This window comes from Physeter macrocephalus, chromosome 5, assembly GCF_002837175.3.
Source record: "Physeter macrocephalus isolate SW-GA chromosome 5, ASM283717v5, whole genome shotgun sequence".
In the NCBI taxonomy this organism is placed as follows: Eukaryota; Metazoa; Chordata; class Mammalia; order Artiodactyla; family Physeteridae; genus Physeter; species Physeter macrocephalus.
Genome location: NC_041218.1, coordinates 29630977 through 29644908, shown reverse-complemented (window position 1 = coordinate 29644908; position 13932 = coordinate 29630977). Strand labels below are relative to the sequence as shown.

At 39.3% G+C, this 13932-nt stretch overlaps 1 protein-coding gene across 1 annotated transcript in view; it reads right to left on the bottom strand.

Annotated features, from left to right (window-relative positions):
* Window positions 1–8010: 8010 nt before the first annotated feature.
* Window positions 8011–13932, bottom strand: part of FAM3C (FAM3 metabolism regulating signaling molecule C) — a 48016-nt gene continuing 42094 nt past the window's right edge. The window contains exons 9-10 of the mRNA XM_024128256.3: window positions 9420–9546; window positions 8011–8825 (exon numbers count right to left, since the gene is read on the bottom strand). Of these exons, the coding sequence (XP_023984024.1) occupies window positions 8736–8825; window positions 9420–9546 (217 nt within the window). The 3' untranslated portion in view covers window positions 8011–8735. The remainder of the gene's footprint in view (window positions 8826–9419; window positions 9547–13932) is intronic.

The window sequence follows — 13932 nt, the reverse complement described above, 5'->3', positions numbered from 1 at the left end:
AAACGCTTCTATCCAGTTTAGGCTATTGTGCCTTCATGGTTTAGGGCTCCCTAGGGTGCAGGTAACAAAAAAAAAGCAACCCAGACTGACAAACATTAAAGGAAATGTACTGACTCAGTGGCTGAAAAGTCTAGAGTTGTGACCGATTCAGGTGAAGTTTGATCCAAAAGCTCACACCATGTTCCCAGGGCTCAGGTCTCTCCATCTCCAGCCTAAAGAAGCTGGCTTCTGTGATGTTGTCTTCGACTGCAGGCTCCACAGGGTTCTGTGCCAACCCCCCCAATACCCTAGTCTCAGCAGCTCTGGGCTCTCGGCTTTTCTCATCAACATGGCTGCCACACTTCTTTCCAGATCTAATATTCTCCTACTACTCATTCTAAGGAAAGGGAGAGGTTCTTTTTCTTTTCTTTTTTTTTTTTTTTTTTTTTTTTTTTGGTTGCTCATACAAGAGAGAGTGCAAACTTATTTCTCAGAATGCCCAGCAAAAGTCATCACTGGCTCTGATTGGTTAATGTGCCTATCCCTGAGCCAATCACAATGGCCATTGGGGACTGGGGTTGGACGATAAATACACTGATCATTTTAAAGCAATCAAGACCCATGCTGGGAAATGGCAGTGGGGTTCATTCCAACTAAACCCACATAGTTTGAGAATAGGAAAGGGATGAGTCCACAGAGAAAAACCAGGAGGTTATGTTACCATAAAGGGTCCTCTGTGCTGGACAGTCCCCAGTTCTAGTGATGTGTTTAGGAAACAGCTTTCTGCTATCACATGGATCAGGCTCACTGCCAGACAATCACTGTGGGTAAAAAGTGCCTTGATTTGTTTAAATGCCCTTTATGATGATAAAAGGGGAGGGGAGTTACACTCTAGTGTATTAATTTTCAATTTAGGAGTTCAACATTTTGTAAACTTGGAACTGCTTAATAGAGGCAATGGTTAGAAGCAATGATGATTATCTTGAAACGTGATCAAGAAAAACGTATCAAACAGCATTATATGTAATCTCTGGATAAGGAAGTTGGTTAATTAAAGCATTTCCCTGGTAATAATAATTTACACAACACAAAAACTTATTTGTTAATTAATTTGTTTGAATACAAATAATGGCATTATTTCCTTATTCATGATGTGGATGATAGTTGGTTTTGTTGTTGTTGGTTTTTTGTTTGTTTTTTAAGAAACTATGATAGCTATATTAAGAATACAATGGAATTGAACTATGTAAGTTAGATGCTATGACCCTATTTTGCAGCTTTGTAACCATATGATATTCACAGTAAATATTTTAGAAACACTTTAATTTTCTGAAGTACTGTCAGTACTGATGTGTTTGGTTTTACTTAAGATGTGGAACCAGAAGAGCTTTCCATCAAAATATTTATTTATAGGCAATTTGGTGAGCTGCTGGTATTTTGTTGCGTCACCTTCCAAAGGTCATCAAATACTGAGGAATTAAACCCACCATTTGGAGCCAGTTAGTTATCCAGAGCACTATAATACACTTAGCTGACTTGAAGGAAGAAAAATTCAAATCATATCTCCAGGAACCATGTACACTCGGCAAGATAAGACTTTCTTAAGGAAATTTGGCTAAGATCCTTGATTTTTTTTAAAATTTCAGTTTCAGTATAGACCAGATGTGGCAAGTCATAACATTTCTTGGAGTAGGATAATGAGGTAAACTGAGAAGGACAAATGTGTGGCCCAGCATGAAAGGGAACACAGTGGTACACCAAGGACTCAACACCTTTGAAAGAGAAAATAATGTTAGTAAACACCTAGGTAGCACTTACTATGTACCAGGCATTGTTCTAAGTAAATCGTATATATTAAGACATTCGATCCTCATGATAACCTCATAAAGTAGGTGCTATTATTGTGGTCCTTACTGTATAGAAACAGACACAGTAATGGTGAGGTAAGTAGCTGGCCCAGGTCACGAAGAACAGACTAGCTTCAGAGACTGTGCCCTTAACCGTCATATCGTTATTGCGCCTCTCACAGAAACAAAATAGTACAGAGTTTACAGTATACCATTTAAAGGGTTTGGGGATTTGTAAACATAATGACAGTTACAGGGTGTTCCTCCCTGGTTTGATTATATAAACTTGGTTGAGAAGCTGGAGAGGAGTGATGGGAGAATTGAGGTCTTAGAATTCACCATGAAATGTAATTAAAATACACGGCCTCTTGATTTCTAAACTCTAAATGATTTAAACTGCCCTCTATTTTAGATCACAATGTGGCTAACAGTTGGATTATGCTTCCAGAGCCTAACAATCATTCCAAAAGGAAATGACTAGGGGTGAAGATCAAACTAATTCAGTGCGACATTAAATAAATACTTACACCCTTTTGATTATTGTGCTTACAGCCAATTGTTACATAAGGTGTTATTTTTAATAGATGGATGAAATTTACCATTGGTAATAGTTTACATCCACATCCAAAGAAAAACCAGTGGAGATGGTTTGCATGATTAAAATCTCTTGAAACAAAATCATGCTAGAAAGAGCAGCCTCTCCCACTTGTTGTAAAGGGAGAGTAATAATAAATGTGGATCAAGTCAACACAAAGTTTCACATGTGACTTTTAAATTTGCAGAAAAAAATGAAAGCATCTGATTTGTGTGTGAGAATTGGAAAAGCAGGGAGAATGGGGATATAGGGCTGCCTGTTTCCCTCTGCTAAACTGCCATTCTGAACCCTAGGGGTGATTCACCTCCAAAGAGGCCAAGAAGCCTTCTCTTCTGCATGTCAGTAGCAGCCGTCTGTGATCATGGCCCATATCTGCCCCGCCGTGTTTAGCCAAGAAAAAGGAAGGGTGGCCCGTTATAGATCCTAATTACTCTTTGATAAAAGAGGAATATCACTAAATTTAACTGCATATTTAAACACACCTGAACTCTTCGTAACCAAGGAAGAGTATAAATAAACAAAATGTAAGTCAATAATTACCTATTTATTTCTAGTACATAATCTATACTTTTAAAAAATGTTTAAAAAATTTTGTCAGTTTTTATATTTTCCCCAGCTTTATTGAGATATAATTGACATATAACACTGTGTAAGTTTAAAGTCTTACCCATTTTAATTGCTTGATCTCAAACTCCCTGGCAAACAACTCGTTTTTGCTCCACACAAGGCTCTATGCAAGCAAGGCAAGAAGTAGCATATGGTACGATAGCAAGATGGGAAAACTGAAAAAGTAAATGTGATAAAATCCTCTTTAACATGCCTGATATTTAATGCGTCCAGGCTTAACACTTTTACAAGCTGAAAGATAAATTTCTGAGAAAAAATTCTCCCCTCTGCTAGCTTAAACACTTTTTCTTCCCCCAAATCACTTCTTGAGAAACTACACTCTGAAATTTGTTGACTAAATATATTAACTACAATGTCAGAATTTCAATTGCCACAGTGCCTGTAACTGTGCCCATCCCACAATCCCAGTGCTGTAGAACTGCAGAGAAACTTCTCCAGGGTATTTTCGTAACGGGATTTGTTTTTCTTCATAATGGGATTTTAACAGTTCCACGAGAATTGGCTCTCAACCCCATTCCGAGGCCAAAAGTTTCAGATTTCTATAGGAGTTGAAGTGTCACCTCATTCACTGATCTTAAATCTCAGGTTCTCTCCCTGAGGGAGAACAGAAAGTCACCCGGGAAAGGTGCACTCCCCTTGGTCAAGGGCACACGGGCTCATTCCTCACACCTCAGGAAGTCCTCACCAACCGCTCTTCTTCTTCCACCCAGGGCCTCCCCATGAGAATCACAACCCTCAGGGACCACTGCCTTCCCCAAGACTCAACGTATTTCTACCCCTCAGCATCGTTTGCTTTCACTTCTCCTCTGCTCAGAGCTTGGACCTGCAAGACATTTTCTTTGAAATTCATTTCTATTCTTGTCAAACGAAGCACACAGTACTTCTCTGATCAGGTTCCCTCTACACGGGGGTGCAGAGAAGCCAATTTCCACGTCCGCCATCTCATTCCACTGGTGATGCAGAAGGCTAAGACCCGGCAAAGAATTCCTCGCCCCAGTACTGAGCTTGTTCATCTGATCAGGTGACATCCAAGCAGTAGCAACAGCACCTGCGTGGTAGGTAGACAAGCAGGACTGCATTTGAACACATCATGCATTTCTGAAAATGTGTTTGAAAATCCAACGAATAAATTTCAAATAACAGACTTACAAGGAAAGTGTTGATCCCAGAAACCAAAAAGGGGTTTCAAAGTTCTCATTCAAAATTCTTCTTTTGCCCAGGCACCCCTGCTGATAGGTAGGAACCTTCACAGGCCCTCTGAGCAAGAAGCAAATGCTGGGGTGCAAGGGGGTCAGCCAAGTCTCAGCATCTTCTCTGACCTGATGGCCGCCCCACCCCGCCGTGTGCAGGAGTTGGGTGGAGAGTTTGGAGGTTTTTGTGTGCTCTCTGGGGCTGGGGCTTCAGCAGAGTGTCCTATGAGACTCAGCTGCTGCCACAGGAAGGAATTGGAAAACACTCCCTGCCTCTGGCTGAAGTCACATAACTTCACATACTTGTGGGGGGCCAGCAAGTGAAACTATATCATGTGATCATTTGAAATGCTAGCTGCATGGAGATACACAAAAGCTTGAATTCCGCACATGAAAGGGAGTTCGGTGTCAGAGTGGTAGGGTTGGTAGCATATAGTCAGGGGCTTGGAGGTTGAGAACCTCGGGTGAATAGCTGTAGCCTCTCTCATGATCTTACTACCCTAGTCATTTAATGGTTCCCTTCTGGCTTGGTGTCTTGGTCTGTTCGGGCTGCTATAACAAAACACCACAGACTGGGTGGCTTATAAAGAGCAAATTTATTTCTTACAGTTCTGGAGACTGGGAAGTCCAAGATCAAGGTGTCAATAGATTCGGTGTCTGGAAACGGCCTGCTTCCTGGTTCACAGATGACCATCTTCTCACTGCGTCCTCACATGGCAGAGAAGCCCAGCCAGGGAGCTCTCTGGGGTCTGTTTTATAAGGGCAATAATCCCGTTCATGAGGGCTCCACCCTCATGACTTAATCACCTCCAAAAGGCCCCACCTCCAAATACCATCACATAGGTTTCAACGTGTGAATTTTGAGGGGACACAAATATTCAGACCATAACACTTGGTATGATGGGGTTGGAAAGCTAAAGAGGCTGACTTAACTTTCCTCTATGGCTAAAACATTACTAGAATGCAAAAGACATAGCGATAATAGAAATGCTAACAGCTGCATTTAAAGAGTAGTTTGTGTCAGGTATTTTGGTAAACACCACAACTACATAGTTCTATCCCAATTTTACAGGATACGATACTGACTTTCTCAAGGTCCTCATGTAGCTGATGGTGGAACAGAGACACATACTCAGGCAGGTCTGTGTACTCTTAGCCAGTAGGCTACCCTGTCGAATTACAGACTTCTCTCCTCTTTAAGATTTTAGGCCCTGCTCCTCTCTGGTTATCAAGTGAAACAATATGGGATGATTATATGGAACATTAGAAGCTTGCAGGTTCATAAATCAATTTTCCCTAATAAAGGGAGTAGCTTTTGCCAACTGAGTTTCAACTTGTTCTTTCAATAGTCAATACACTCAAGTGGTAGGCATGACTTCTGCAGAGCCGAACAGGGAGCTTAGCGATGGCAGCCCGCTGTACCTGTGAACCAGCTGTACTGGGAAGATTGTCTTCGCTGTGTTACGTTTGCTTATAAACTACCCATGGAACAAACCCAAGAGAAACCTCTCTTCTGTCTCTACCCAAAGGGCTGGCAGTGCCTCTTCCTTTCTGAGCACTCCTAGAAGAGACATCTTAGTGTTGAAAGAGTTTCCTTAATACAACTGCCCTCCAGTACTCAGAAAGGAGACGGGGACGGGGAGATGAGCAATAGTAGACCCTGAGGCCAGGTTAAATTGAGGGAGCTTTGAGGGAAACAGAGATTAACTAGCCATTGGCATGTGCCAATCAAAAACCAAGTCTACAACAGAAAAGTCATCCTGGGAAGAGACAGCAAAAGAACGCTTCTGAGGAATGCTTTAGAAAAAGTAAGATTTGGTACTTCATTCTACAACTCCTAATTTACATGCACTTATTGCTGTCGAAGGCCCAGTTGAAGAGGTTAAGTGGCAAATCTTTTTCCTGGTCAACACAAGCAATTTTTCCCTTTCATATTCATTTTTTAAACTATTGTAAATGCATTTCCACTTTCCACTGCTCTACTAATTGAACACAGTACATTTCTCATTCTTTCGTTTAAGAATGGGGCGTGTCAATGAAACTGAATTAAACTATCATCTTTTGAGGGGGGTCAACCTATTTATAATTTGTATAAACTAAATATAAAGTGCATTTCAGGCTAAAGGCATTGAGCTTCATCTGGCAACAAATGATAAAATATCAGCTAATTCATTTCAAAACAAATACAATATAGAAAGAACAATGATAAACTTTAATCAAATTAAAGTCAGGAATATAAAGATTCTGGCTCAACTTTTCTTTAATTTCCCCATATCACTTATTTTCCTACTGTCTTTGCTGAACTTTAACAGGCATATTATAATATACTTGCTCTGGGGCAGCCTCTATGATTACAAATAAAAAATACACATCCATAAGTCCTTAAACACCATTTAAAAAAACCAAAGTGTCAATGCCAAATTTTTGATTTTAATGAAAATTCTGAACATTAAATGAGCATTGCTGCATTTACAATGCTGATTTTTAAAAGCTATCTGAAAATAAAATACAGTAAAATTATTGCTTCCAAAGTTATGTTGATATAATGTATACAAGGCAGAATTGAAACAATAGCAAACTGCATGAAAGCAGTTACATAACCAATCTTTATACCTTCTTTTGGCATTCTATACACCTCTACAAAGCTATCATGTTATAGTCCTTATCTTGAAAGGGATGTCCTGCCATCTAGATACTTAAATTCTATCCATGTTAAGATATATCCTGAGGATGTTAGTGTGTTTACCCATAGGAATGACTTTAATTTTGCATGTTAAGCAGTACGATACACACTTGACAAACCTCAGTGTGAAGTTCTATAGGCATATTACTTTGCCAGATAATACAAAAAAATTCACAGTGCAAAACCAAGAGTATTTATTCTCATTATTTAAAAAAAAAAGCAACACTTATTTCACAATCCCTGGAACTGTAAAACAGCCATTCTTGTAATTTACAGAATTGAGGGAAGTATTTTAAATGTCAAAACACACATGCTGAATGTGATTTAGCGTATCAGCACCAAAAATCTGAAAAGTTTACAAAAATTGTTTAGATGTGTAAGATGCATTTATTCACGAATTACATTCAGTTTGAGGGAAGAAACAGTACCCCCAAACTCACTGATATTTAAGAAATAGCTGAATAACTTCCACCTTGGTTTACAGCAAAATAAAAAACACTGCTTTTAGTTTTTCTTATATAAGTCATCTAAAATTCAGATCCAAAATTGAAGTGCTGCCTTTTACTGGGAATAGCAGTTTGATCGTTCCATTTTTTATGTTCCAGTTTAAGATACTTCACACGCAATAGATATTTAATGCCCTAAAAATATCTTAAAAACTTGAGCCATTTTGTGAACATCTGAAGTTAACAAAAGGTAGATCTCTTATATTTTTATGTAGAATTGGGTATAAAGTCATTGTGTGTCAAATAAAATTATTTTTTTAAATGGTATCAGTCCCAATCAGTAATCAGGACCTTTCTAAATATGTCGTTATCTTTTCAGGCAAAAATTACTCTTATGAAGTTAGATGAAAGTAAATACAGAATTTCTTGGCTTACAATCCAAAATTATTGTGACATTAAAACATGCCTCTTTCCAAACCACTTGGTCATTGCTGATGACACTTAAATAAGGAAAACTTAGGCCAGTATTGCTCTAACTATACTGACATGCTGTCCTGAATAACCTACCAAGGCTGGGGAAGGGACTTGGCCTGGTTCCTCAGCTCTGCGGAGCTGCCCGCCGCGCCCCCCCCGTCCCCACCACCCCCCCGTCTTACTCTGTAGCTTATGCAAAATCAACTCATGTACACTATTAACTCAAAACCCAGCAAGCTACAGCCCTGATGCACCTACATTCATATATTTCCTCTTTACTGTGTACATTAAACGAAGAATTCTGTTGTGCTTTTCACATATTTGATACAAGTTTTCATATTTTATTTCTAGGTTTCTTGGGACGGAAAGAGAAAGACTAAGAAAAGAAATACAACAGGGGAGTCAGACTGTAAAGTAACATTACACACACAACTAGCCCAATATCTTTTTAATTTAAAAGATACTATCATCAAAAGGCCATATATATATATATATATATATATATAAAAGAAAACAAAGTCTCCTCCCTAAAACCCATATTATTCCATGAAAGATTTTTCACAGTGACTAGTATATATATCAATACATTTTTCAGATCTGTTCAGTTATCCATTGTGTAACGCTTTTAGAATTAAAAGATGCTATTATCATCGCAGTCTGAACATTGTACCATTAGGGAGATGTGCTTAGAAATGGTTCAGTGATTTGCTCATTATGATGACTATTTACAAAGATGTCTATTTACGTTAGCAATAAATAATCCTGATATCAAAAGAGATAATGGTCATGCACACACCGAGATGGCTGCATGCTCTTAAAATATTTACATGTAGTTTTTCGGTTAGGGCTTTCCCATTAGCAAGTGAAAGTATGCTCCCTTCAATTTTCTCCACATCAGTCTTGCTTCTGGGGGATACATCCTTCCATTTCTACAACTTCAGGCCATCCTTCATATTTGTTTGTGTCCTTATTGTTCTTTATGTGCTGTTGGGACACAATCATAGTATACAGTTTTTAAAAATTTTAGCGAACTGCATATCTGCAATAACATACTTCTGCATACTCACTTCAGTAACACTTCTATCAACATATAAATTATTGTTCAATATATTAAATGAGCAATGCTTGGGGTCTGGCATGTAGTAGCAGACCTTCAAAGAACAGCTGAAAGAACAAAACACTGCAGATGGTCCTTAAAGGATCATTTGTTAGTCAAAAGTAGGTTTACATTCTACTAAGTTCTAAAGTATTTCTAAACTTAATTGATTACAGTAACAAAAGTTCAATTAAAATCGTTAATAACCAACTTCCTAAAAGGCTTAAGATAAAACTAATCATATGCCAATGCATTGTCATGTAGGAAAAAAATTTTCATGCAGAATTGACTATTTTTAAGTTTAAAATCAAAACAGTGCCACGGTTATCTCAAATACTTGATTACCAAGAACCTATGAAAAATACATGAACATATTTAATGTCTGCTTTATCTAAGTTTCGAATAACTGGGATAGGAATAGGCGCTGCCTGGTTTCACACAATTGCTTTTGTCCATTAATTATGAAAGCCTAAGACACTAACCTGTTCAAAAGGGCTTTTTGTCTTAATGCCTTTTCCACCACAGAAGACCCAGTTGTCTCTAAAACCAAGATGAGCAATAGATGTACTCCCCAATTCAGCAATGAGCTGCCGGGCCTCATCATTGAGTCTTAAAGAGGGAGAAAAAGAATAATACAATAAATGTAGTGCCCTGTATGTTATTTACGTAATACTGATAAGGTTAGGATACTTAACATACAACCATGAAATAAATGAGAGAATGCTGGCTTAGATAAGAGAACATAAAAAAAAAATTTTTATCAGAGTAACATTCCTACTATTTGAGTTCTTTTTTTTTTTAATGAAATTTTTTTTTTTTTTGGCTGCATGGGGTACTCGTTGCTGTGCACGGGCTTTCTCTACTTGTGGCGAGCAGGGGCTACTCTTCGTTGTGGTGCGTGGGCTTCTCATTGCGGTGGCTTCTCTTGCTGTGGAGCCTGGGCCCTAGAGCGTGTGGGCTTCAGTAGCTGTGGCTCGCAGGGTCTAGAGTGCAGGCTCAGTAGTTGTGGTGCACGGACTCAGTTGCTCCGAGGCATGTGGGATCTTCCTGGACCGGGGATTGAACCTGAGTCCCCTACACTGGCAGGCGGATTCTTAACCATTGTGCCACCAGGGAAGTCCTATTTGAATTCTTTAGTGATGAAAGCCATGAAATCTAGAAATTAATTTCAAGTTCATGCTATTTAGAAGTACCTTTTAGGTGTCTTTATTTCACAACAACAATTCATTTTCACTTACATCCATCAAATAAATAAGAGAAACTGTAGTCAGCAGGTGCCTATTCAGAGTAATCCAAGATCTTAAGCAACCAACATCTTTGTAAAATTAAAAATCACTTTGAATCTCCACTAAACCCTTTGTAAATTACATTTGAATAGAATAAAGGTAAATGCTGATAGATATTTGGATGTTTCTAACACCAGATGTTTTATTTAAAAGAAAATGAATTTTGAGAATAGGGATATAAATTCTACTTCAGAGACAACTGCCAAGTGGTTATTTAATAAAAATGAAAATATTAACCACATAGCGGCTAAGAAAGGGCAGTGACAAAAGGCAACTGCCAGGGAAACAGCTAAATGAAAGATGCCTTTAAGGAATTTTGTGTAGGTTCTTATCCTAATGTTGAGTGATTCTCCATCTCTCCTCTGTCTCAAAAGGGAGAAGAAATTCAGAAGATACATGCTGGTTGTAGAGCCAAAAAAAAAAAAAAAAAAAAAACACACACAAAAAGATAACTAAGGGACACCTGTGCAGGTATCTGGCCAGTAAGCCCTCTATATCACCCAAAAGATGACATTTATAGGTCAATTAGAGAGGTTTGTTCTTCTAAAATCTGAGGCAAGGCAAGTTTTTTTTTTTTTTTTTTTTTTTTTTTTTTTTTGTGGTATGCGGGCCTCCCTCTGCTGCGGCCTCTCCCGTTGCGGAGCACAGGCTCCGGAGCGTAGGCCCAGCGGCCATGGCTCACGGGCCCAGCAGCTCCGCGGCATGTGGGATCCTCCCAGACCGGGGCGCGAACCCGGTTCCCCTGCATCGGCAGGCGGACGCGCAACCACTGCGCCACCAGGGAAGCCCAAGGCAAGTTTTATATTTGCAAATAAGTGGAGGATCATTGTCTGCAAAATAGCAGGAGGGCCAGTGAGGAAGACATCTGTTTATCCTGCAGCCTTCTTTGAAGCATCCCATGCTAATATCAGCTGGCTCCTTTAATGTATAAATGAAAGAAACATGAGGCACAACAGTTCTAATGTAACTTACCTGAAGATAAACGGGATACTTTATGTTAAAAAAAGCTTCATAAAACAGGAAAGAGCTACATATGTTATTAGCCTTCCACAATTATACAAACCACATCCATGGGGCAGTGGAGCTGTTTTAACCATAGCTTGGGCACTGCTGTCCTCCTGGGGGAAGTTCACTAGAATCAGTGAGAAAATCAGGGGCAGCCCTGGAATATTTAGCCTTTCAGACTCATCTATATAAAGCGATGCCTTTATAATCAGGGGAAATAAAAACAAATGAAATGGTTGTGCAAAAGGACCAGTGAAGTCTCAGCCTCTGAAGATTTTGAGACCTTCACAGAGAACCACATGTACCCACGTCTGGCTTTCTCCCCAAAGTCTGTCTGTAGCTGTGTTTCCTGTACCCGTCCTTACATGAATTATCTATCACTTCCATTCGTCTGCTCACTTGATAAGCAACTTGTATATTAGAGGGACATTCCCAGAAAGTATTGTCTGAACCCTGTTTTCTTGTTTCTAAATCGTGTTAGGATGTCATGGATCTGCAGACTGTCATATTCTACTCCTTAGTTTATCCAAATGTTTTATTTCTGGCTCCTTAATTAGAACATTTTACTTGCATCATCAGTACTAGTAGTGAGTTTTGCTGCTTTATCGAGAACAAACGGTGTTGAAGTACAGAGGTCAGGCTTACTGGGCAGCGTAATGACTACCTCCTGGAGGAAAGCCTCAGGGCTTGATTCAGTTACATCTCAGAAAAATCACAAATTGCACCTCACAGGCTTCGGGGTTGCGCATAAATAGCTGAATGTTAGGTTCACAAATGCCAAGAGATTGCTTCATACACAAAAACTGCTTGCAAAGTAGGTGGTTATCCAAATGCAGGCCTGGCCCCCAGCCAGAAGTACATAAATTTTTTCCTTATCTAAAAATTTTTACATCAATTAAATATATTGAAGGGCAGGCACTTTTCCTTCTGTACTTCTAAATTTCAGAAGTGGTCATTTTGATCTGTATGAATAAGCTAAGCCAATTTAGCCAAAGATCTAGAAGCAACTTGAAACTTAGCGTTGCATTTTGATCCCATTAATCTTTCCTTACTTTTCGATGAGAACACCCTTAGGTCCTGTGCAGAAAAGGGTTAATAAAACAGGCCTTAGAAAGCCCTAATAGCAAGACTGGTCCTTGGCTGGCATCTGGAAACTTGTATTTGGGGAGGCTCCCCCCATTCACAGAACTGATCAGAATGGTTCACTGTGTCTAAACTGTACAAACAATACAGTTTATGCTGAACACCTACTTTCTGTCTGGGAGTCTGGAATTTTGGGATATGCAAGGCAGAGGGTGCCTCCATGACCAGCTCCCAGTAAAAACCCTGGGCCTTGAGTCTCTAATAACCTTCCCTAGTGGACAGCATTTCATAGTGTTGTCACAATTTGTTGCTGGAGGAATTAAGCATGTCCTGTGTCACTCCACTTGGGAGAGGAACTCGAGCCTGGCTTCCTCCAGACTTTCCTCTCTGCTAGCTCCCCTTTGCTGATCCTGCTTTGTATTCTTTTGCTGTAGCAAATCATAGCAGTGAGTGAGCAGGTCTGTATGCTGGGTCCTGTGACTCCTCCTAGTGAATCATCAAACCTGGGGGTGGTCTTGGGCAGCCCTGCCACATGTCCCTATGTATATCTAATTATAGATTTAGAACATGACAACTTTCTCAATAATTTCTAAAGTTTTCCAATCTGCCTATGTAGAATCTGGGGGATTTTTATTATTCCTTTTGATATCTTTTATGTAAGTAAGTAAAAGATGATTTCATGTTTCAAAAAGAAGTTTAAAACCATGCAACACCGCCAATATTTTGAGCATTTGATACAGTAGGTATCAAAATGCCCCATTTCTTTAAAAGGCAGTGTAGTGTAACTAATATATTTATACATAGCATTAATTTTGGAGATACAACTGACCCTTGAACAACATGGGTTTGAACTCCCTGAGTCCACTTACATTGTGTGATGGGTTCAAACTGAGAAAAGGAAATGTGCAAAACTACAAGGCACATCATGTTACTAATGACAAAACTTTTAATACTACTACCAGGAAGACCTGAGTGCTCAAAATGAGATGAGACTCATACAACTACTGAAGGTCACAGAGAGAACTTTTGCTACCAAGTACAAATAATGAAGGGACCCACTGTTTCACAAGAATGATATAATATCAAGATCAAAGCACAACTGTCTTTTCCAGGGAGGCAAACACTCTTCGATCAACATAAAAAGAGAAAAGTAGTTCAGGAATGTCCATATTAAGTGCTTTAAAATAAATTTAAGCCTCCAGGCCCACACAGGTCACACACTTAAATTCTTAAGGAACTTATTAATAAAGTCTTCAAGGTTGTGTCAGAAGCATCATGGAAAATGAAGATGCTAAGGCATTAAAAGTTAGTTAAATATTCCAGTTTTCAAAAAAGACAAGGAAAATTTTAAAAACAATGGTCCAATAAAACTAATTCTAACTCCTAGCAAAATTCTAGAATGGAGTAGAAATTTTAGAACGGATCTCCTGTGAGAATTACACAAAGAAGAAAAGAAAGAGAGGGAGGGCTTCCCTGGTGGTGCAGTGGTTAAGAATCCGCCTGCCAATGCAGGGGACACGGGTTCGAGCCCTGGTCCGGGAAGATCTCACATGCCGCGGAGCAACTAAGCCCGTGCTCCACAACTACTGAGCCTGCGCTCTAGAGCCTGCAAGCCACAGCT